The sequence below is a fragment of the Epinephelus fuscoguttatus genome, linkage group LG23 (assembly GCF_011397635.1).
Source record: "Epinephelus fuscoguttatus linkage group LG23, E.fuscoguttatus.final_Chr_v1".
Taxonomy (NCBI): Eukaryota; Metazoa; Chordata; class Actinopteri; order Perciformes; family Serranidae; genus Epinephelus; species Epinephelus fuscoguttatus.
The window spans coordinates 18,557,499-18,581,677 of record NC_064774.1 but is presented as its reverse complement, the minus strand read 5'-3'; the positions used below and the strand labels follow the sequence as shown (position 1 = coordinate 18,581,677).

At 40.0% G+C, this 24,179-nt stretch overlaps 2 protein-coding genes across 2 annotated transcripts in view; both read right to left on the bottom strand.

Moving 5' to 3' along the window:
- rps4x (ribosomal protein S4 X-linked) overlaps positions 1–24,179 on the bottom strand; it is a 569,691-nt gene that overhangs the window by 360,457 nt on the left and 185,055 nt on the right. The window lies entirely within an intron of this gene.
- Positions 1–24,179, bottom strand: part of tnfsf10l (TNF superfamily member 10, like) — an 81,904-nt gene that overhangs the window by 19,146 nt on the left and 38,579 nt on the right. The window contains exon 2 of the mRNA XM_049569328.1: positions 21,899–22,048. Coding sequence (XP_049425285.1) covers positions 21,899–22,048 — 150 coding nt within the window. The remainder of the gene's footprint in view (positions 1–21,898; positions 22,049–24,179) is intronic.

The following is a 24,179-nucleotide window of genomic DNA, read 5'->3' as shown; positions in this document are numbered from 1 at the left end:
GAGTGAATGTTATTCCATAAATTCTTCTGCTTTATTACTCAAACAATCTGATATTCCTTTCAAAATTAGCATGTCGGGATTTAGATATTTAGTGCCAGACTACAACTTATCCAATTCAAAGTGCTTCATAGAACCCATTTATCGATATCTCGACTCTCTGAAATCTGCCCCCCCCTGTAACCTAAGCCACATGTTTTTTTCCTGTCCTAGATTACAGAAATTTTGGGGTGACTATTCTGTGATCATGACTAAGGTTCTGGGGAAAAATATTATTATGTGCCCTTTTATTGCAATATTTGGGCTCTCCATAGACTCCTACTTTACCGTATGGAGTTAGACATATTAGCCTTTACATCCCTCCTTGCAAGACGTCGCATCTTATTTTCATGGAAGTCTCCTAAACCTCCATCTATATCCCTCTGGCTTAGACATGTTATGTTTTTTCTTAAACTAGTATGTGAATATATGAATGTATATATTACTTATTTATTTATTTTTTTAAATGGATTTTTTCTTAATGTCTGCTTAGTTATTATTCTCTCGTACTACATATTTGTCACTTTTTGGACTTATGTAATTTAGTTATTACTGAAGAGGGACTTTGTTCCACTGTTCTTTCTGCTGTTGGCCCTCCCCTTAGATGGCCCTGGGGTTGTTCTGGGTACTGGGATAAAAAACAAAAAAAGCAACGTACAATGTGTGTAATTCTGCACTTCTTAAAAAGATTAATTAAAAAAAAAAAAAAAGCTGGAGCTGTGTCCGTAGGCAAAGAGAGAAAAAGAAAGGCAAGAGTCTAGTAGTGAAAGAGGACATGAAGTCAGTTGGTGTGAGAGAAGAGGATGCAGAGTCTAGGGTTAGCAGCCGAAAGAAGAAGAAAAAGTGGTTTGGCATCTCTGAAATTCCTGTACTGCTAATATAAAGATCCTATCAGACCCTGTAGCCTTCAAATTTGGGATTTAGTTAAATGGTCAGTTCATTAACTTTCCAAGCATCACCACATGTCGACTCATATATATGTCAGACATATCAGAATACCTTCCCAGGTTGGTACATGCTAGCAACTTTACCCCGACTGCTTTTTTTCACCTGTGAATCACGTCCCATGCCCACGCCCCAGGCATCAAATGACACAACAGTCCATGACGTGGCCGGCATATGTTGCACATATAGCGTAACCAACGCTAGCCTCTCTTAAAAATATGATCTAGTGAGTAAATCAGCTGACAGTGATGAAGTGTTTTAAAGGAGCTGAAATACTTGGCTGCTAAAGAAAGAACAACATGGTGATTCAGGTCCAAACTGTATTAGTCAGGGTTAAAACAGAGAGCGAGCACTTATAAATCAGAGTCGTTATTCATTTTCTTTTTTTTTACTAAGGTACTTTATATCCAGGTGTTGGGTATCTGCAGTTTAAGTGTTTCATATCTTTGCTTTTATTTTGTTTGTCTATAAGTATCCTTATGTAGAAATTGTATTTTTAAGGCATTATATTTTAATATTTATCAAGTTATTGTATGCAGACGAGATAGTGCAGTGTTTGGTTTCGTGTTTTTCTCGTTGCTCCAGCTTGACTCTGGCAAATGCGCAAAGGAAAAGTGTTCCAACGTAATAAAAAACAGATTAATTTGCAAAATAAATTTTATAAACCTGTCTTAACTTTCTGGGTTATCCAATGACTCCACCCAATCTGCTGCATCTGACAGGTCAAAACAAACTCTAGGGTTTAGTTTGGCCCGGACTCGCCTGTCTGTCGTTCATACTAAATCATCTCCAAGACCACAGCTTCTTTTGCATTTACTGTAGAAAAAAAAAGAAAAGTGCAGCTTATGAAATATCTTTAATATAAAAACAAATATGGAAGTCTTTCCAAAGCCTGCAAGGTGGTGAGCGTCAAACACTTAATGTTTAGACTGTCAAAACGAGCCCATCTATCACTAGTTTGAGACTCTCTGCTTACAGTCAGTGTGATGACTTCATAGGAGTTGTGTGTTTATTCTTTTATCTCACGGCCGTGTTTATGCCAGCTCTCCCGTCTTATTTTTCATGCTGACAGCAGAGGCAGATTGTGCTCCAGGAAGTCGGTGCACATCGAGGGAACCGCTATAAATAAAAAGAGATAAAAGGCCGAGCCAAGGAGACAATGTGGTCAAGAGATGTTATTAGACATGAACACAACAATTTAAGGATTCACAGAAGCACATCCCGCGGCCGGGGGTGTACAGCAGGGACTTTTTCCCCCAGAAAAGAGCTCAATAAAACTCTAATCAACAAAAACATCCATGGTTGTGGTAACGGAGCCATGACTTCATCAGACGCAACCGAAATGTCACATTTTCAAGGTTGCATAAGAGCCTTGTTTTAACCGAGACAATGTTCGGCCTGTTTATTCCAACAGACCTACTGTTGAGTTTTTAACTAAAGCTTGAAGCCAAATGTGACAGTATAACAATATTCCATCTGTAAATGCCACATGTACAAATATGTCCATGCTGGGGACCTGATCGTTTCACATCCTTTTAAGGGTTTATTGCAGCAGTGTTGCCTGATTTAACTAAGAAAATCAACAAAATAAAAGATGTTGTGGTAAAAAACATTACAAAATAAGATGATATAACCACTTATGAATGATAACATGAGGAAAATATAAAAACCCGGAGAAGCCTTTAGAAACATCTGAATGGATAAACATTTTTTTTCTCTGCATTTCTAAGTCTTAAAAAATAAGAATAAAAATAATAACTCCCTGACAGAGGAGCATAAATGAAAGTGGAAATACGCTGTAATAGCTTCATCTGTTTATGACCCTGGCTTTCATTCCTAAAAAACATCTCTCTTTCACCTATAAGAAACAAAAACCTTAGACAGTGGAATTATTTTCGTTTTAGCAGGTGCTAACCAAGTGTGTCGCAATCTTCTGAGGTTTGTTATTGCTCACACGTGTATTGTCAGGTTTCCTCAAGAGCAAATACACTCCTGTCTCCTGTTTTTTTTCCTCCTGTTTTCCACTCTCACTCCGCTTCCCTCACTTGGGTTGTGGTTTCACCCTCTGCACACTCTCAATCCCTTACTTTCTGGCTCCCTCAGCGCTCTTCTCAGTATTTGTTGTTCAGCTATATCCATCTTCTATGTTTTCCTTTTCTGCTGAAAGTATCTTAAACATCCAGAACATAGCAACTTTACAAGAGTTTGAGGGGAGTGTAAGAAACTCCAGAGGAGATGTGAAAAAAGGGCTGATGTTGAAGATAAAAGGAAAGAATAGTGCTCGATGGCAGATTTCACAAAATGCCCAAGAGACATGTACAGTATAACATCTGGGTATCAAAAGGGAAAGCAAGTTCTGTGTCCTCATGCAACAAATAAACATAAAAGGAACAAATTATATGGTCAGTGGTCGGCAAAAATTCATTTTTTTTTATAACACAAAACACCAGTAGATAAAAAAGATCAGGGGCTGTACTCACAAAGCTTCCTTGTACAAAGAGTTGCTCCTGGGGACAAAATTCTACGAAAATTCTTAGACCTTAAAAGAGCTCCTAAGGAAGACTTTTAATGTACTTAAGAGTTTAATAATCAGAGGAGAAAATGGTGGAGACACAAAGAGGTCGGAGAAATATTCTCCAAACACTGGATGACAGTGAGTAAATGAGATGCTACAGATTAGATGGTGCGGGAATAATGTGCGGTTGATCTCATTAGGAATATGCACACATTTCCCACCAACGCTATAACTCCAGAAATAAAAAGATCACCAATGCATGACTTGGGTCTGTCTCAACCTTCCATCAGCCAAGTGATCACACTAACAACACTTTTACTGTCGGCAGCTCATTTCATTTCCTCCGTGACAACCAATCACATCTGTTAAGATGGCATCACACCTAGCAACAGGGTCAACCACACTTTCTCACTAAGATAAAACAGTCCCTCCAGGATCTTACAGCAAAAATCCCTTGAATTTGGAGCCAATTTTGTCAAAAATTGAGATAAAAATTGTGGTATTTTTATGTGATTTTTTGCGGGAAATTGCGGCAAATGATAAAAATTGCGGCTAATGAAAAAGGAGGGAAAAAAATATGATTTTTTTTTAAATTACTACCTCCAAAGAAATAAGTCATGTAATCGGTTACTATAATAATTGTACTGAATAATACAAAAATAGCTGCAAATATTTTTTTATAGTTCTTTTCTTTAGTTTTATTTAATTAGTTTCAAAACATGCACTCCAATAATGTTGCAAAAAATCCCTGAGTGAATATTGTAGCTCTCAAACCAGACAATGTGACTGTAAAACAACATGTAAGCTACATCTGTAAACATAACATTTTAATACATTCAACACATATTGTATGCATTTAAACAGTGCAAATTCTTATGTCAATACAGAACGTTACTCCATACTGCAATGCCATTAGCGCATTTGATGACGCATCTGATGGTGTTTCAAATGATGTTGCCTGCCCGTCGACTTTCGGTCGGCTGGGAAACGCAGACAAATTGCGGGACTTTTGAAAAATTGCAAGCCCCCGCAAATATTGCGGACTTTCGTTGAATTTGCGTTAATTATTGCGACTGCAAGATCGCGATTTTCTGGAGGGACTGATAAAAGTTTCTGTCCCTTCCTTGCTCAGAGTTGCACTGAGAACTTTCCTAAATCACTCTTAAACTAGGACTCCTTACTAGAAATTTTGTACTCCCAGAATGTTTGTGAATACGGCCCCAGACTTTCTTTGGCAGGTTCCAACTCCCAACTTCTTAAATTGTTTGGAAATTTTGACTTTGCATTTGATTCACAATTTGAAAGTTAAATGAAAATCAATTGAGTTGATGTGGTCAGCAGACAAACCAATAATAACACAAGGTGTCTACAGGTCCTTAAAAAGTCTTTAAATTTCTTAAATTAAGTTTTCTTATTATACGGCCTTAAAAAGTCTTAAATTGTCTCAAATTCAATTTGATGGGTCTTAAATATTTTTGGTCAGATTACTGGGAACATTTCTCCAGCCTGACAGACCCAGTGACTGTTAATAAGTCTTAAATTTAACTTGGTTATATCTGTAGACACCCTGACAACTGTATTGAAACATTTTAAGAAGGGTGAACACCCCTTATTTTAGGAGCCAAGAAGTCACCAGTTCACTCAAGGCTACGTTTTATCTTCCAGATAAAATAATGTTTATGTGTATCCAAAAACAAGTGTGTAATATTGGGTACTTGTCATTGAGATGAAGATTAAAACGTCAGGTCAGTATGGGAGTCAAGCAAACATAATAAATCTTGCAACAAGCTAACTGCCAACGCCTGGCCTCTGTTGGTACATTTCCATCTCTGCAGTGCTTGTTCCAAACCAGCAATACATTATAGGATGAGGAAAAATTGTGGAGAATCATAGTTGCATCAGACTTTAAGCTGGAGTTAAAGTCGTGTAAATTAAAGCTTCACAGGTGCCGTATTAATGCTGACTGTGAGCTTTACAATGTGTTCTGAAATACCCTGGGAATGTGCCGTGTCAGGCGAAGAAGTTGTGGTTCTGATGGGAGCTTTCAGCTTCGTGGGAATTCCCCAAAGATCATATGAGTCTCGTGTTTAATAAAAGTGTCATGACAGCAGCACTGAAGCTTCTTGTCTGTTGTATTAAACAAACAGCTGGTGTTAAAGAAGCTGGAGAACGTATCGCAGCAAAGGAGTCGGGATGTGAAGATGGAGGTTGAGGAGGGACTTTTTTTGGGACAGGAACTCTGAGCCTGAGGGATGAATGAGGAGAGGGAGGGTGGTCAACGCCAGACACAGAGGTCTTTTGTGTTTGTGTATCAGCTGGAAATCACTAACACTGCAGCCCTCCACCCCTCCCTGTACGTCGGGGTGTGTGTGTGTGTGTGTGTGTGTGTGTGTGTGTGTGTGTATACACAGCATGTCAATGACTGACATTTGCTTTTGAATAGCCCACTGTAGAGCAGAATGAGATAAGGAATTGCTGCTCGCAGGCCGACTTCTTTCTTTGGCATGTGTTTGTCACTCTGAATAACCATGTTACCACGGTTACGTCACTGCATCTCGTCATCATCACCCGAGTGTGATGACCTTTTGATGAATTTTGGTTACACCTACATTAGAGTCTGTCCTCACAGGATGCATACATCATTCATTTGTCTCTTTAAGCTACTAAAATTTGACCTTGTCCTACAGCCTTAACCAAAGCACTGTCTTTCTTCTTTAAAGAAATCTTAAAACATAACCGCAAACTGGATATTAGTAGACGAGAAAAGGACAGTGAAATTAGGTGAGGTTAGCAGAGAATACTGGCAACGGTAACGGTGGAATGCATTGCCGTCAAAGTTAAGATATTATAACTTTTTGCCGTCCTTTGCTACGAAACTACTACTACTGAACGTTACTACAATAATTACATAAAATAACAGACCTGAAATAATCTTATTTAACATGTTTTACTCCAATCTCTGTAAATAACACATCACCATCGTGACATATCATTGTGCATGTTCCATTTACTATCCTGCCATTCTTTCAGACTGCTTGTTTGTTTGTCCCATGACATTCAGATGCAGGTGTTGTTCATCTGCCGCCTGCATGATTCCATGTGAACGCTGCATAAGTCCGGTGATATTTTATATACTTTTCTTAATACTGTATCAACAAATCCAATGCAAACACCAAAGCTAACAATTAATTGATCCTATTAACAAGTATTGTTAGTAACACATTCTCATCCCTACAGGTAAAAATATGACATGCCAGGTACCATCCTGTTAGTTTTGGACACTCAGGGATGGCGTGTCAGTTTATGTTTGTTACTGTTACATGCATTGTGTCCTTTTAAAATAAACTTCTGTCACAGAAAATGTACAATTTCTGCTGATTAAATGTGCGGTAAAACACTTACTTCTTAATGTTTAAACAATGAAAGCATATGCCGATTGAAACTCCCCCAGCATAATTTGGCTTAAAATAGTACAGTTATTACTAATACAATGTAATATCATGTGACATTTGTCACTAGTGTACCATGCTACACATACTAGCGCATTACTTTGTTATTAAAATAACTCAATTGACTTTTGGTTTCACACAAGAAACGAACAACAGACTCTTGGTTGAAAGTCCAGAGTTTGTTTGACCAATTCACCTCACCTCCCACTCGCCCCAAGATGACTTTCTTGCTCATTACATTGTGGTAGTTGCCCGCAGCGTCCGAAACTGTTGCTACCCAGAGCGCATCATATCGCCACCAAGGGTGCCTCTGTGCTTCAGTGCCTGACGCCGAGGGCGACTGACCGAGCATTGGTATTGAGTGAGGGGGTTGTGTCTGTACTGTATATCCTTTTCTAAGTGCCATAGGCCTCTCTTGTTGTCAGTAAACTATTTAACACATCAGTGAGGCATATCTCTATGATAGATGGCATGTTCTTCCATTATCACACTGTAGTTTATTTTGAGTCCCATCACAAGTGTTGTCAAAAATATGGTTTTATCGATACACAATATTTGAAACAATTTTAATGATCATTTTCCACTGCATCAATACATCAGTGCCAGCTGTGATTTCTCGCTCTGTGCTTTTTTCTCCTACTAACTAAGAAAAGAAAAGTCATATTGTCATGTTTTAATATTTATATTTTAATAAAAAGTTTAAGTGTATTAAAGTTGGTAATTCCAGTATCGTGACAACACTAATCCCAACATCCTGCTGCTGTAAAAGTGTTTTGGTCTGCGACTTAAAACAGCTCCCAGCAAGTGCACATGGGATGGCACTGCTTTTTGGTCTTTTCATGAGATTTGCCGACAATAACAAAAATATAGAATAATGGCTGCAACACATACAAGTCTTGTCTGGAAGCAATGGAACTCGTGATGTACTTTTATTGACGCCCATAGCACACACCACACAAAAGTGATACCATAATTGCTTTACTTAGCCTTGCTGTGTGTTAACTATACACTGCATTAAAAAATAATGGACGCTGCCACCGTGATGTGATCCATTGGTTTGACGACATCGATGGTAGTCAGGACACCACAGGTTTGTGGACTTACATAGAAAGAGAGGGTGCTGGTGTTCGGATGTATGTTATACTGTGTGTGTTTGCATATAGTTATGAAAATCGAGGCCTTCACTCTACAGAAATTATGTAAAAATTTGTCCTTGTCAATCTATTCTGTAGTAAGATGGAAAAAGATTGAGAAAAGGGAGACACCACTGTCATTATGTGGAACACACAGTCAAACTAGTGTTTATAGAGAACACTGGGTCAAAGGCAAAGTCAAATTTTAGATTTGTAAACACAAAGGTCTTTTCATATGATAAACAAGACACAAGCAGAGCAGATGACAGGGACAAAAAATCCACTCAGATTCTTACTATGCAATGATGATGATGATGATGATTGTACTCCAGTAGAGGAATGACCCTAAACAGACCCTCACACATCCAAACACTTCCCCTCATTACGGAGCTCAGTGTGCATGATTTTGCTTCAAAGAGCAATTTCATACTAAATTGCATGGGGCGCTGCTTTCTTTGAAGCCTGCTGCATGTCCGTCCACACCCTGACCGGTGATGTCAAAACAGCTGTTTTGCATCAGCAGTCAAAAGCCCAAATATTTTCTATGACATCACTGCTTCGACGCGGCACAGATTTAGAGATATGGCACCCTCAAAACATCTGGGTTGGACGAAGAGAGGCCAGAGGAGCTTTAAAGTAAGTGACTTTTTGATTGGAAATAACTTACTGGAGCACGACAGGTCAGGAGTCTAAAACACAGATCATCCTCATCTTTAATCATAAGCAGCCGTGACAACGTCCCAACAGCCGGTATTGCTTTAACCTCCTGAGTCTGTGTCTGTGTCTGTGTGTGTGTTGTCATGGTGAAATGAGGTCCTGGTGACGCCTGTTGTAGCTGGAACTACCGCAGAAGCCATTTTGAGAACTATGGCAGGTATTTATATGTCTGTCTGTCTTTGTTTTCAACACGTAAACAACCGTGCAAGATGCAGAAACGAAACTTCACAGATGTGTAGTTGAGATAAAAAAAAAAGAAAAGAAAGAAAGCCGAGTTCGAAGACTGGTGTGATCTGAGCAAAGGGGCCGGAGGTACAAGGGTAGGAAGTAGGAAAGGGGCCATAAAGCAAATAAGAAATCTGTTCTCAGAGATGTAGAATTGTGCGTTGGGAACTTACGAGTTGAACATCAAAGTTTATTCTTGAACTTGGAAGTAATAGTTTGACGAAACAAGTGGACCTTGAGTTGGGATTGACTCTTTTCAAGATCTGCTAAGGATAATGTACGGTAACGCCAGTGTATGTCCACTAAAAGTGCTTTTTTTGTTACTAACAGGCTCACATTATTATTCAAGTGTCTGACAGGCTTATGGGAAGAATTCCCACAGACAGAGATTTGTTTCTTAACCAGAAGCAGCCCTGAAATCATCATCGCCAAACCTATGTTTAAATAAACAATAGCTTTATTATCATAAAACACACTTTATTCAAAGTTAATTCACAAAGTTAGATGTGAAAATTTGCTGGGTCAAGACATGCTAAAATGAGCCTGTTTCATGGCCTCCAGCTGCTGTGCTCTTGCTCAGTACTGGACCGATTTCAAAGCCTGGTATTCTCATTCATCATATATACACAAAAACATAAGAAAATAGGGTCCAGGTTTAAAGATGGCGAAGTTTCCTTTTTTGTGTCCACGGTGGCAAGCACACAGTATTCTCCTGCTCTGCTGACTGAACAGTTTCACCTCAAAGTCCATTGAGTAGCTGAGGGCTTTAAATAGCATATGGTCTTCATTGACCGATTCAGTTTTTGTCCGTTTTTCATGGAAATATAGACGTGAAAATATCCTTTATTTCTACGCACTTTAAATACTTATCGTTCATGTTGGCCCACGATGAAGATGATGACGATGAAGCTCATTTGATATGGTAAAAGCTCTTGCATCAGCTACTGAGTGAACCTTGAGGCTGGATTTCCAAGGCTAAAGTGGTATTTATACTAATGTGTCGAATCGACGCTGTAGCTACAGCGTAGGCTCTGCTTTGACAAAGACGGCTGAAACCATTTCCCTCAGTGGAAACAAAGCTTTTATTTACTGTAATTTCACAGATAAGAAACAATAAATTGTGAAGACAATAAAGCCTCCACAAAATATCATTTTAAGTCCTGTGTGTGATTTATCCTGCCTTCATATGAGCAGAGCAAATCTCCACTGGTTGCTAGGCTAATGTATACAATGTAAAATGCCATAGGCTTGTGCTAATAACGTTAGCATGTTATATTTGTTTGGAAAACATGTTTAGTATAAGACAGTTGTTTTGTCAGTGAACCTTGTGAGTTGTAATGGAGGCAAATTTGTAACGTTACCTTTGTAAAATGTTGCTGTTGTCCCTGGCTTCATATGAGTAGAGGAAAAGTCTGCTAGCCGCTAGACTAATTTATACAATGTAAAATGCCATAGGCTTGTGCTAAAAAACATTAGCATGTTGTATTTGTGGGGAAAATGTGTCCAGATAAAGACAAGTGTTTGTCTGTGAATGCTGTGAGTTATAGTGAAGCTGATTTATGTACTTGTGTTTAAAACTGTCTCTATTAAGCCATGTTTAATGTGTGTTTAATGTGTGTTTCGAACATCTACTGTCCCGTAACAACTACGTTGCTCTTACCTGCTGATGAAGATCATGTGATATGGTCAAAAATCCTCCTTAAAATGTACTAAATGGACCTTTAGGTGAGACTGTTTTGCTGTTTCCTTTAAAATTCAAGTGTTAAAATGTATATGTTTTATGACATCAGTTGATAAAATACAGACATTTCATCACGTTGCAGAGAGAATAATAATCCTTTTTATTTTGCTCCGAGGCAGAAATGTCTTACCTAATAAATTCTCAGAGCTAAAAGCGGGCATGGTTTGGGTTTCATCTGCTATGTCTAAGCCTCGTCTTACCCCGGCCTCCCTTAAACGAAAGGTAAATCCCCTTTTTTGTGCTTGGGAGCCGGTTTTCAACCTTTGACCTAAACCGGACGAAGGAAAAACATTCTTCTTCAAACAAAATAACTCCTGTTCACTGTGGCATCACGCCATTTCACACTCCAGTACATGTGTTAAGATAGAATAAAAAATCTCTGCCATCTCTGCAAAAACTCAATTTTCATTCAGAGAAATACACACGCAGCCATTATTTACCATACTGATCTATAGGCAAGACAAACCACAGCTGAGACCCAAGAGAGAACATTTGATCGAGCGCTAATATGAATTCCTGCTGTGGATGTTTTAACCCCGACCCCGTCTCAGAGCTTTATCCGTCACAGCAACTGGAAACTGAGAGCTGATGTATTGGCAGTTTGTCTCAGCAGGTGCAGATGTTACAGTGCTGTCTCTTAAACTGACAGCAGCAGCGTAGAAGGAGGAAAGTTACTCTGGTCTCCACAGGGGCTGAGAGCTTAAGGCGTGAATACCTGAGCTCAGTCTCACGCATGCCATCCTAAATCCCCCCACCGTGCTATCCCATCTGCTGCCCTCCCCCCTGCTGGTTTCCGGCCGTCCTCGTAGCCTTGCATCTACCCCATACAATACAATATCTGTACACGTGCAAGAAGGAATGGACATACTGTATGTCACAAACATGCGAGCAGAAGATCAAAAGCTTCAGGAGGCGAATCTTTTAAGACCAAACAGAGGAAAACTCCAGGAGAGCACAGCTTCGTCTTCCTCTTCCCATCTCTTTCTTTTCTTCCCTAAAGCCCCATACTGGTTGTTTTCTAGTCTGAGTCTACCCCATTAACTCTAAACAGTTACTATTACAGCTACTTAGTAAATTGATGTTCCACCTTGAGTGCAGCATGGACTTAAAATCACACGTGTTTACACTGCTCTCATGCAGGAAGCTACTGAAGTCAGATAAACTTTTGCACAACTTGCAAACTTCTCTACTGGGTTTGATTTCCTGTAGCATACTTTAAGTCCTGAATGTGATGCAAGTAAAAAGGTTTCTACTTTGACGGTGTAAAAATAAGCAGATGTCCATCATGACAGATTAAATCTGCCTTCAGCAAGTTTCAAGTTGTCTTTCCATATTGATTTGTAAACTATCATGAAATGAACCGAATCCAGCTTCCTCAGTGTGCTGCAAATCAGTTGTAATGCCTGTGATTCACAGTTAATGAGTTTAAAATATGCGAAATCATCAGTGTAGTGCTTTAAAATTAAGTATAATCACATGCACAGACACGCGGTGTGTCAAATACAATTAATCAAACTTTATTTTAACTCTAGGATTTGCTTTTTTAGGCAGGGATGTTTAGTTTTCTCATCTTTCTACTTCTTCTCTGCTTCCCGTCTTTCCCATCATGTGTGTTACATGGCGTTCTTTTTATTGTTATTTCTTTAAAGGTGCAGTATGTAACTGTGGAGATAGTTGATTGTTGAGTTGATTGTTGAGCTGTTCGGTCGGACTACCAACCCAAGGTCGTCAGTATTTGACAACAAGGGAAAGAGACTCAACAATCAGCTATCTTTCTCCAGACTTACATACTGAACCTTTGATGTTTAGCCAAAGCTTACATGAAATCACGCGGGGTATCTTCTGCAGTTGAAGTTGTTTTTAAAGTTTATTTTTGTACTTTGTTGTGTCAATGCATGTCAGTACAGTTCCTTGAATTTTCTTTGGGGCTGCCATCGACCATACAAATAATAATGATGTATAAACAATAAGGTAGATGCCAGTAAGATGTTACAAGTCCTAGTCTACATATCCATTTATAGTGACTAGGGAAAAAAGAATATACATGAACAATTTGTGCAACACAACTTCATAAAACCTCTTCTTTAAATGTGTTTAATGTTTATCTATATCTTTAAAGATCAAAATCAATGTAAATTTTAACAGGTTAAAGGCAGAGTTCATAGTATATATATATGTAGAGCCTGAATCGAAAACCCTCTAGTAGTCGACCGAACATTAGTCGACCAAAGGGGTCATTTGTTGGCAAGATTTCATTGGTCGCTTAGTTACAGAAAAAAACCCCAAAGAAATGTGAAACTCTATTAGAAGCTGCAACTTGTCAAAATAAATTAAACCCTATGTGACTGGACCATGTGGGAATTTAATTTGAAAGGACAGACACAGGAAGTGGCCACGCTCAGCAGACAGACAGGAGTCAGGTTAATTTCCATGGCTGGTACCTGTGGTTATTCCACAGGCTAGTTAATAACATGTCAGGCAGGAAATCCAAAGTGTGGGATCATTTTGAGAAGGTGAAGGACGAACCCAAGGTGATATGTAAACTCATCTTCATTGGTCGACTACAAACATGACGTATCATCTGAAACATGGAAGTAGCTACATGCCCATTAGCCCACAGCGTCATTAATAGGCGGCTCGCTCAGTGTGTGACGTGCACTTGTAGATAAAATATAGGCCTATATTAATGAAGGTTCATTAGTACGGTTTTGTATTTCTCTGTAATGTAGCACAGTGTTAACAATGTTACTGATACTATTCTTTCTCACACCTTCAGCTCAAACCACTGTGTTGCCCCGCCCAAAATATATCATTTAATAATTAAATTGATATTGACTAGTCCACGAATGACCCTAAATGACAATTATTGGTCGACTAGGAAAATTCTTAGTCATAGTCATAACATAGCCTTGTATCACAGTATCAATATAACAGTATGTTGCCCAGTCCTGATGTTTTAGAACAAAACCTCTCTTTCTGTTTCCCTGGACTCTTTCACTGTACATATGGACGTGATTGTAGACAGACTTGAAAACATGAGCCTATCCTTTAAGAGTCCATCACACTGAACATTTTACCAGTTATATATGTATCATACTGGCAGACAAACAGCAGTATTTTTTATTTCACTTCAGCTTATTGCCAGTTTGTCTACTGCGTTTGACATTCTCCAGCGTACAGTGGAACCTCAAACTGATGCAAGATGGTGTTCTGTGGTAAGCAGACTGACTGCTCACTGTGATGGATTAGGTATAGTCCAGGCAAGTCTTAAAGGTCTGCAAGTTTCATTCATTAATGAAATGGTCTGAAACCGATGGCTTCCTGAAGGGAAACAAAATCAATCCGCATGCTTGTATGGTTTGGTAAATACTCAGCAGGTTACATAGATCTGATATTTGGTTCCAATTTATTGGTAATAACGTGTAACAAGTAAAACCACCACTTTATTTAATAAGAATCATTTAATTTCTATTTGGGCATAAACAAACATTGCTTGGACTTGCTGAGTTTCTACTCAGCCAACACGATGTTTTCCTTTCCCCCCTTTTTCTCCACCATAATTAAAACCTCATTGTGCTATTTTCTTCACGTTCTTGCTTCATCTATCCTTTGTTCTCCTGCAGCACCTTTATTTTCTGCTACCCCTCTTTGCCTCCTCATCTCTCATCTCTTTCTTTTTTATTTGTTCCTGTCCAGCTGGGCTTCTTTCCTTCTCTCTTCCCCCCTCCGTTCCTTTTCTTTCAAACACTGTTTCCATTATTTTTCCGCTCTGTAACGACTTCAGCATCTCTCAGTACACTCCCATCGATCACTCCGGTCTACATCTTCATCACCACCCTCATCATCTCATGCCAAAACCGCTACCGTCACCCTCTTACACACACATCTTTCACATCATCATTATCATCATCACTCACTCACTGATCCTATTAGGTGCAGTCTGTGTGCCCTACAGAGGAATCTACATGCAGAGCCAACGCACATTTGATAATAATTTCCAGCAGATAAACTGCCAAAAGTCTGCTAATGCTCCTCTTTCTCTTCTTCTATCTTTATCAGTTTTCCATTCTTCTCTCTCCACCTCATTCTTTATACTCTGCGCCTCTCACACTCACTACTTGTCGTTCTCAGTTTTTCAATAGCTGTCATATGAGGCCGAGGCCGAGGCCGAGCGCGCATCCAAACCACATAGTTTTAGTTTATTAGTGAACCAAATGGAAGCATCTGTTTTGGACTTCATGGCCGTCAGTTTTGTGAGCCAGAGCTTAAAAGCACAGAGACAGTGCTGATGTGTAAATTCTCTAATTTATTCCACAGTAGTTCGATAAGTGTGCTGCATTCATATAGGGTAGTTAAAAGTTCATTTTCACCTTGGATTCGTCAGATATCGTAATCTGAAACCATTGATACAGCCATTAGGAACCAGCCCTCATGTGGTTCGCCTCTTTTTCCTCTTGACTTGAACATACGTTTCACTGAGTCATGATCCTGCCAGCATTTGGGGCGTTGTATTTCCATCCAAGTAATCTAAGTCGAAAATATTCTAAGTTGTTGCAAAGAAGCACTGGAGCAAATGGCTTTAAGTAGCTGATTGAGGAGCTGTGATCGGCGCCTCCGCCCGGCACCTGTTAGCTGCAACAGCTGGGATGCCTGACGTAGAGCAAGAGGCCTGTACAAGTGGTTTTGGTCAGGCTTGACTCAGGAATGTTGCTGCTGTCATGCCAGTGACCCTCCAAACTATGTTCAGGGATTTTCAGATGCTGATTTATTATCTTTTAGAGAAACCTATGGTTACCTCTGTGACCTGGATGTATGCTAATACAGGACAGGCACAAACTGGGGGCTAGGAAATGGTTAGCTTAACTTAAGATAAAAATCCATGAGGAAAGGTGAAAGAGCTAGCCTGATTCTCTCCAAAGGTAAAACTAGAATTCGTAAATACTCATAGAGTTTTGCTCGAATCTGCTGCCATAGCTTTTCAGAGACATTACAAGCCACTGCTTGGTTTGTTTCCGGTGTAAGCTTAGTGAGCTGTCTTGTGGCTCCAGCTTCATATTGACTGGACAGAAATGAGCAACACGTCCAGGCACCCAACTCGTCAAATACAGAAGCTTGGTCAGTGGTCCTGGGCACCAATTTGGGACATGTCAGTCTCCACTTGTTACATCTATAGTGTCCTCTCAAAATAAATTTTAGTGTTTACAGAAAACATAGGTTTCAGCAACAAAACTACTGGTTAGGTCTAAAAGAAAACAGATCTTGGTTTTGGGGTTAAAGTAAGTATTGTGGTAGTTAAAAAAACTCAGCGATCTCCTGGGAAAAAGTCCTGTGCTTGTTTGATCCATCCACCACCCTGATCTTGTACCTACACAGTCTTTCTTGTTCTTTATACTACACCTTTTCTTTGAGTATCTGATATTGGAGTACAATACACTGGGGTTAGTCAAAAGCCTCTTGTGTGTCATAAAGATGCTAAAGGGTGTCTTGTTTGTCGGTATCAGACGCTGACAGCCACGGACCAAAAAGTCCTATTTGATGACCTGGGAATAAAAACGGGTTAATCGGGTTGACTGAGCTGGCCACTGTCAGGCCTGTGGTGGTGTAGCAGCGGGGTCCTTCCTTTTGAGGCTGAGGAACCAGCCAAGGAATACCAGTTAAACGCGAAGTCAGGAGCCAATCCAATGAACCCGACCATGTGAGTTACAAGGCTCAGCAAATCAATCATTTTCAGAAACTGTCTCTGAGTGGTGCCAGCTTATGAGTGGCTGACTGCCACAGTTGTCGACTTAACTAAAGGCATATTGCAGGCTTCAGTGGCCTCTTGGAGGAAAGATTTTTTAATACTTAGACATCTTGAGCTCATCTCAGACCTCTTGTAAAAATACCATCGGGGTATGCAGGGGGATTTTCTTCTTTAGTTTTGTACATTTATGAGCATTTTAGACTGTAATTGCTATTCATGTGCTTCTAGATGAGGACTTTGAGAAAGCATTAGTTGTTCACCTCCATGTTTGTCTGATTAATGGGAATGGAAAAGTCCCGATTGAGGCCCTGACTGCTACATAGGCTATTCGTAGTTAAACCTTATAGAACTGGTGTAATTCAAACTGTGTAATTGTTGTGCAGCTTCAGTAATTATTTGTGTAAAATGTAAAAAGCCATACTGATCCGTGCCATGGTTTAAAATCTGGTTCAACTGTACTTTCACTGAAGCATTTTATATGGAAAGAAATGGCGTCTCCTTGGTCTGCCAGCTCGACCTAACCACTATTTTGGCATTTCGACCCAATGGTTCCTTTTTTTTGAAAACCTTAATCCCCTGAAATTCGCAGACGATTTTTATAAAATCAGCTTGGAATAATCCCTAAAAGTGGCTTTTTAACTGCTAACAGTTCAACCACAGTGTTGTTGATGATCTACTGGAGCAGATAGGGGTTAAAATGTCTTGTGTAAGGGTGGTTTGTCTTTTTGCCTTCTCTTTTTCAAGCAGCATTAGTTGGAAAAAGAAAAAAACCAAGGTGCTGACATGGAAATGAATGAGATTTGGATGAGCTTGATAATACCACATGTGTGAATGTTTGGAAAAAAGTAATTGGATGCAAATTTGTTTGGACGGTGTGTCACCAGCGACTGCATTCGCTGGAGGAAAACGAGACGTTCGTGTTCCCGTCCACTGAGGACCACAGGGGCATGCAGCAGCTCTCGATTGTATCACACAAGTAGAGCAGAGAGAGACGGAGAGGGGTGAGGAGGTGAGGGGTAAAGGAAAAAAAAAAGACTGGGGGAAGAGAAAAGTAAGACAGAAAGAGAGATGGACTCGAAGAAAAGAGGACAAGAGATGTTTAAACAAAGACAGACGGTGGTTTGTGAAGGAAATGAGGGGGCTGACGATATACTGCTGTAAGCGTCCAGACATTCAGACTAAGCGGGAAAAGTCCTCTTGGCAATGTCTGCAAGAAGATGACTTATATCAGTGGAGTGATTCAGTGGGCTTGTGAATGTGTGTGTGTGTGTGGGTGTGTGACTGTGCGACAGGGGGATTCTTGAACCACAGCCTCCTGGAGTCACTGGTATTTTCATGCTGATTCATCCAACATATGCACTGAGCGGAGTGTGACCTTAATGTGTGTAAATCTGTTTGCTCACTGCAGGAGTGTGTGGGCAGAAGTAACGTGACTTACTTGTGTTTAATTAGTTTTAATTTGTATGTTTGTGTGAGCATTTCTCAAGCCATGTGACACACGTTCAGCCCAGAGACAACCACATATACACAAGCTATTTATTTTTGTGTGTAAAAACACGTCTTTATATGCAATATGAGATATAAAGTCCTGCCTTGGTACAAAACAAATCACATGTCTGATCAGATCCTGCTCATCGATGCCAAGTGATACCAGGTGGTTATGAAGCTGAACAGATGGAGAGGCGCCCTGGGGCTTAAGTGTTTCAACACAAAGATATTATATTCACACTTTTGTCCAAATTGGTCATGTTTTTCCCCCCAACACAAACACACACGGGTTCAGTGTCCTGCTCAATTTTCAACCAGATATCTGTGGTTGTTTGGGCCTTACTGAGCGAGAGAGAGGTGAGGCAGAGATACTGTATGAGGTGTGAGGGAAATGTATGCTGGTGATGTAAAAACAAAATGAAGTCAGTCACTGTTTTGGTTCGCTCTTGGAACTGCTGCGATACAGCTCATGGGTGCAGATAAAGGAATATTTCACCCCCAAATGACCATTTTTTACAATTATTCACCCCATGTTACAGTGAGTTTGTGGAGAAATCTTTGTTTTTCTCACATGGCTCCACGGTGAACGAAGAATCCAAAAACTGAGAAAGGTTTTGATGAATTGAAGTCATAATTGACCATGTTAAACTATATCAAAACATCTGTTTATAAACTCTGACAACACAACTTGTGCAGTATAATCCACGTCTCATTTATTTGTCTAATCCTTAATACTTCCCAAACAGATTCAGATTCAGACAACTTTATTAATCCCACCGGGGCAATTTGTTTGAACAGCTTGTCTTACACACATACTATAACGTACAGTAACATATAGACACATAAACAGTAAGTAGTAGAATTATAAAAATTATTAATAATTCTTATAATAATTACAGAGAATTTAAAAGATAAATGACAGAGGTTAAAAAAAAAAAAAAAAAGATTCTGATTACTTGTTAATTTTACAAGCAGTTGAAATATAACAACACCCTGACAGCAACTGAGAAAATTCGCCTCCAAGAACATGTCCAAAAGAGGCCAAAATTTGTGTGGCTTTCTATAGGATTAGTTGACTGCAAAAACTGGTCAAGTCATGTTGTGTCACTCCTGTGATCTTAGAGCAGATTTTAATAATGCTTTTTAGACCGTTTTGACCGTTTCTGTCAGACAGGACTGATGGAAAGGGAATTTAGTTTGCAGAGGTGAATTCTCTAATGCCCTTGCCTCACAATATCTACAGTATCTACATCAAATTTAAGATGTTCATCAAAAAGGTACCTACATATTTGTAAGAGGTAACCCTTTCCACATTGTCATTGTGAGTAATGCTTTCTTTGGCTGTGTCTCTGTTACACAGATCAACAGACAGCCCGTTCAAACTTATCTATGCTCTCCTCAAAGCCAGACTCCATCGACAAAAACAGTCATTTTCCCTCACTGAACACTGGAGATGCTGGTCTACTGCAGTTTCAATCATTTAGTTTGTTTGAGTTTTTGTGTGACTTAAGTATTTTAAGGGGTTAGTTCAGATTCAGCAAAGTCAAACAATAACACAAACAAACTACGGATAAAGGCAGCTGTAGACCAGCAGCTCCAGTGTTCAGTGAGGTAAAATTACTGTTTTTGTCAATGGAGTCTGGCTTTGAGGAGAGCATGAATATGTTTCAGTGCATGGAAAATTTTCTCAGTTTTTGGATTCTTCGTTCACTGTGGAGCCATGCGACAAAAACAAAGTCTTCACGAATTCAACATAACACGGGGTGATTCACTGACATATAAATGGTCATCTTGGGGGGCGAAGTATTCCTTTAAAGTACTTAAAAACATCTCCAATTTGTGGTGAACCTCCTCCTTGTAGTCATTACTCAGCTAAATCTAACACACGCAGACATGACAACTGAGAGAGTGTATTCAAAGTTTCAAGTGGTTCAAAGACAACTTACTCAGAACATGGCATGGTAGCTAACACTGGAGTTTCTCGTAATCTTGCAATGACTCAGTGCCATCTGTAAAATGGGCGTCCACCTTTATCTGAACTGTTTCTGACTGGGTCTGGCACAGCTTACCAAGCATCAACTTTACAGATAAAGCTGGTAAATGTCAAGCGGGTTCAACCCAAACACCTGGCATGCACACAACAGCTTGTAAACACACACACGCACACACAACTAGAAGAGTATATCCCAATCTCAGTGTGTGTGCCTAAAAGCACCCCAGGGCAGAAACCTGTCTCAAGTACTGACTCATGAAATACACAAGTCAGAGCACATAAAAGTAAACATGTAGCAAAACAAGCTCAGTGGTTTTTATGCTCTGACGTCTGAGGTTACTGCTTCTCATTAATTCCTGATGTATTTTGTACCTGCTGACGGCCAGCATGTGCTCACACATGCACAAACCCTCACAGGCTGCTGGGTCAAAGGTCCGGCGAGACTACAGAGCCATCAATAACCCAGATTTTTCACAAATTTGCAAATTTCTATCGCTAATGTTCAGCAAGTCGGGCTGTTAACTGTAAACATCTGTCCGCAGTAAATAGGTGTGAGCAGCTGGCTGAGGTCAACAGTGCTGTGTACAAGTGGAGAAAAATGAGGTGTCCGTCTTGTAGCTCTCACATTTTTTGTACTAATAACATTTCTCTTCCACCCAATCCATCATATATCCCAATTTCCAAGGACAGATATACATTCATATGATTAATACTCACTAATACTGACGTATTACGTGTTTCATTAAGTGGTGTCTCAATGGTACACTAAGGGTCATGGCTAGAATGAAATGACAGGCCATAAAGTTAGGATTGGAAAGCGGTGGATTTACTCAAGTACTGCACTAGTATTCTAAAATACTTGTACTGGAGCATTCCCATTTTCTGCTTCTTCCTTCCTTTACTTGGTACACTGTGAGAAGTTGGATGGTACCAATAGAACCGTTCCCCACTGTTCCCAGTGTTGTTAACTCCTCTGTTGGTGTACCTAGCACACAGATCTGGCACTAAAAGGTGGAGCTGTGAACACTGTATTCTTAGATCAGTACCCGAGTAAAGTACCAGAGAGTTTCTTCCACCATTGATATGAGTGAGAAACACTGTTACTATTTATATACTATTATTATTAAAACCAGCACCGGCTGTTTTTAATAATAAGAATGGTACTGTATCTTTTCAATAGCCCATCTGAGTTTGTGTAATGTAGCACTTGTGCTGCTCTGTGTATGTATGTATTTATATGATGAGTGTTACTCCCTCTAAACTGAAGGTTTCTCCATTACGATGACAAATATGCCCAATTAGTCCCACCCCAGGAGTTCGGCTCTGCGTCAGTACTCACACATGTTTCTCAGCTCACTGTAACTGAGCAGATTCCTTCACACCGAAACCAGTCTCCATCTGTTCCTTAACCCGGGGTCAGCAGAGCTGGCCGCACACACTTAATTTAATATCCAAAGTATATCGTTTAGGGATTAGAAATTATAGTCTGAATTAGCACTGTTGAGATAAAAAGAAGTTTGGTTTGGTACTTGCTCGGCAGTAATGTGTTTATTTTACCTTCGTCTCTTTGTAATGTATGCAGATATCTGACATATTGTCAATCATTTTTGTCATATTCAATAAAAGTACCTTTAAATGAATGTATTTAATCCAAACTTTAGTTTAGAAAAGGAGCAATGCCTTTGTGTGTGTGTGTGTGTGTGTGTGTGTGTGTGATTGTTTCCTCCCTGGATACTGGATTACCAACAGCAATACTAATACTCTTACGGAGGTTAGTTAGAAATAACCAGCAAAATAAGGGTGATTTCATCATAAACCCATAGAAATCAAGTAGGTTTTCTTTCTCCAAAACAGATATAGATGTACTGTACCTTTTCTGAATGACAGTAATGGAGTCTTTTATTTTTCCTTACCTTGGAGATGTATGCTTTGATGCCTTCGGCCAGTTTGATGCAGGACTCTCCGAAGAGCTGGGCCAGCTGGTCGGGGATGTCCTGGTCCTTATCCAGAGCGTTCAGTAAACTCAGGCACTTCAGCTCCTCTGTGACACCCTGGCTACGCACCTACAGAACAAACACACATGAAAACAATAATTAAACATTTTTACTGCCTTGTAGAGAAAATTGTCCATGATATGATATACCGTAAAACTACAATTAAAAGCCCAGTCCCTTTTACTAGCCTGGTGTGATATACATTTTGACAAATACAGGCCTGTCTTAATTTGAGGCCTGGTCTGGTTGCCAAGCAGTTCATTTTTATAGAAGTTCTTCGGATGTATACAACCAGGTTGTTGGCTACCAAACATTATGTGTCCATTCCTTGATTACCCTGTAAGTTCTTTATATATCTTTCGTCCGTAAGGGTCCTCAGATTCACAGCATTCACAGAGACTAAAAGAGCCAGATTTCAAGTTTGTGATCAGTTTTGCATTGTTACAGTGTCCCTTAAGACAATCATGGCACAAAACATCAATAGAAGTGAAAAAAGCCTGTTAATTTATGCGCCAAATTAGATCAATTGCTGAATGGAACACCTTTAGATAAGACATATTGCTGTTCTTCTGCAAATATCACTATATAACAATTAAGGATTTTGCTCTGATGATATCCACCGGGGTGGCATGGTCGCAGTGGTTACCATTGTCGCCTCACAGCAAGAGGGCTTCTAGTTTGAACCCAGGGTTTACTTCGTGTACTCCAGCTTCCTCCCACAGTCCAAACACATGCAGGTTAACTGGTGACTCTAAATTGTCCCTAGGTGTGAATCTGAGTGTGAATGGTTGTCTGTCTCTATGTGTCAGCCCTGTGATAGTCTGGTGACCTGTCCAGGGTGTACCCCACCTCTCACCCAATGCCAGCTGGGATAGGCTCCAGCCCCCCCACAACCTCTAACAGGATAGGCGGTTACGGATAATAAATAAATGAATGAATGATATCTGCCTGCTCCTTTTAGTTCATGCACGTCATTTATTCATTTTAAAACAAACTAGTAGTCCTCTAGTGTGCCATCAGTCTCTCTGCACTTCTCTCATACAGCGTGCTGCAGTATTTCTCAGAGCAACAACTCATTTTGCAGTCTGCTTCCACCTGCATGAGTTTCTTATTTTCTCTGTTTTTCTTATTTGTTTTCTAGCAGCTTGTTCCTTTTGTCGCATCTGTTTACCTTTTCTGTCCATGTTTTGCCATTTAGATCTGGATTCGGTGCACATTTCCCAAAAGTAAAATGTGCTTTCACTCCCGCAGTGTAACCGCCCCAGGGGGAGACACTGTATCTTTGTCTTCAAGTTAGTTGTCGAAAGAAAACACAAGAAAGGAAACGCACTGTGGAAACGGGGAGTGAAAGAAGCTGAAACCAAAATGTTTTGGCACACAGACTGCTGGCTCTGGCAGCTGTAACACAAGTACTTATGTAACACCGAGCACATGCAAAGTCTAAGAGAAGAGTTTCTCCAGGAAATACACTCACATGCTGTGCATCCATATCGAGACGTCTAATAAGAGACAATTACATCCACAATTCCGAAGGGGAAATTGTGTTGTTTCCCTTTTGTTACGCCTCCTGTTTGGCAGAGACTTCCATCTGACTTAAGAAATGTTTTCATGTAATTTTGGGGCAGCTCAGGTCGAATAAAACATCTTTGGGAACTGAAAAGTAGACTGAGGCTTCATGTAGCTCAGTAATGTGGGTGTAAGTGTGTGTGTACCCTTCAGGGAGGTTGTAGCGTCACGGTCTGAAAGCCCTGCTAATGACTCCATAACAAGCACTGATGAGGAGGGAGAGATTACTGAGCTGCACTCCTTCACCCCTCGGCTTTGTTTTTATTAATTTATTTCCGCTTGACCTCCGCTTTCTAATGAAACCTGGTTCTTTTGTCTCTCTTCCTTTTCTTTCCTTCTCTTTACTTCCTTTGTCTCGGTGATACTGTTCATGACTCCCTGTTACCAGTAAAGATAGCAGTGTGTCATTGTGTGTGTCTAAGTGTGTATGCAAATTAGTTTAAACCGGGCGAGAAGGACAGGGCGCTTACGGGAAAAACTGGGTTTTGTGGAAAAGAATGGGGCCACATCTCAACCGTCTCGACGTGTCCTGACAAGGATGACTCATGTCTTTTCATGGCTTCACATGCATGGCCCAAATATCATAATGAGTCTAATTAGACACACATGTAATCTTTCCAGTTGCTGCGTAATT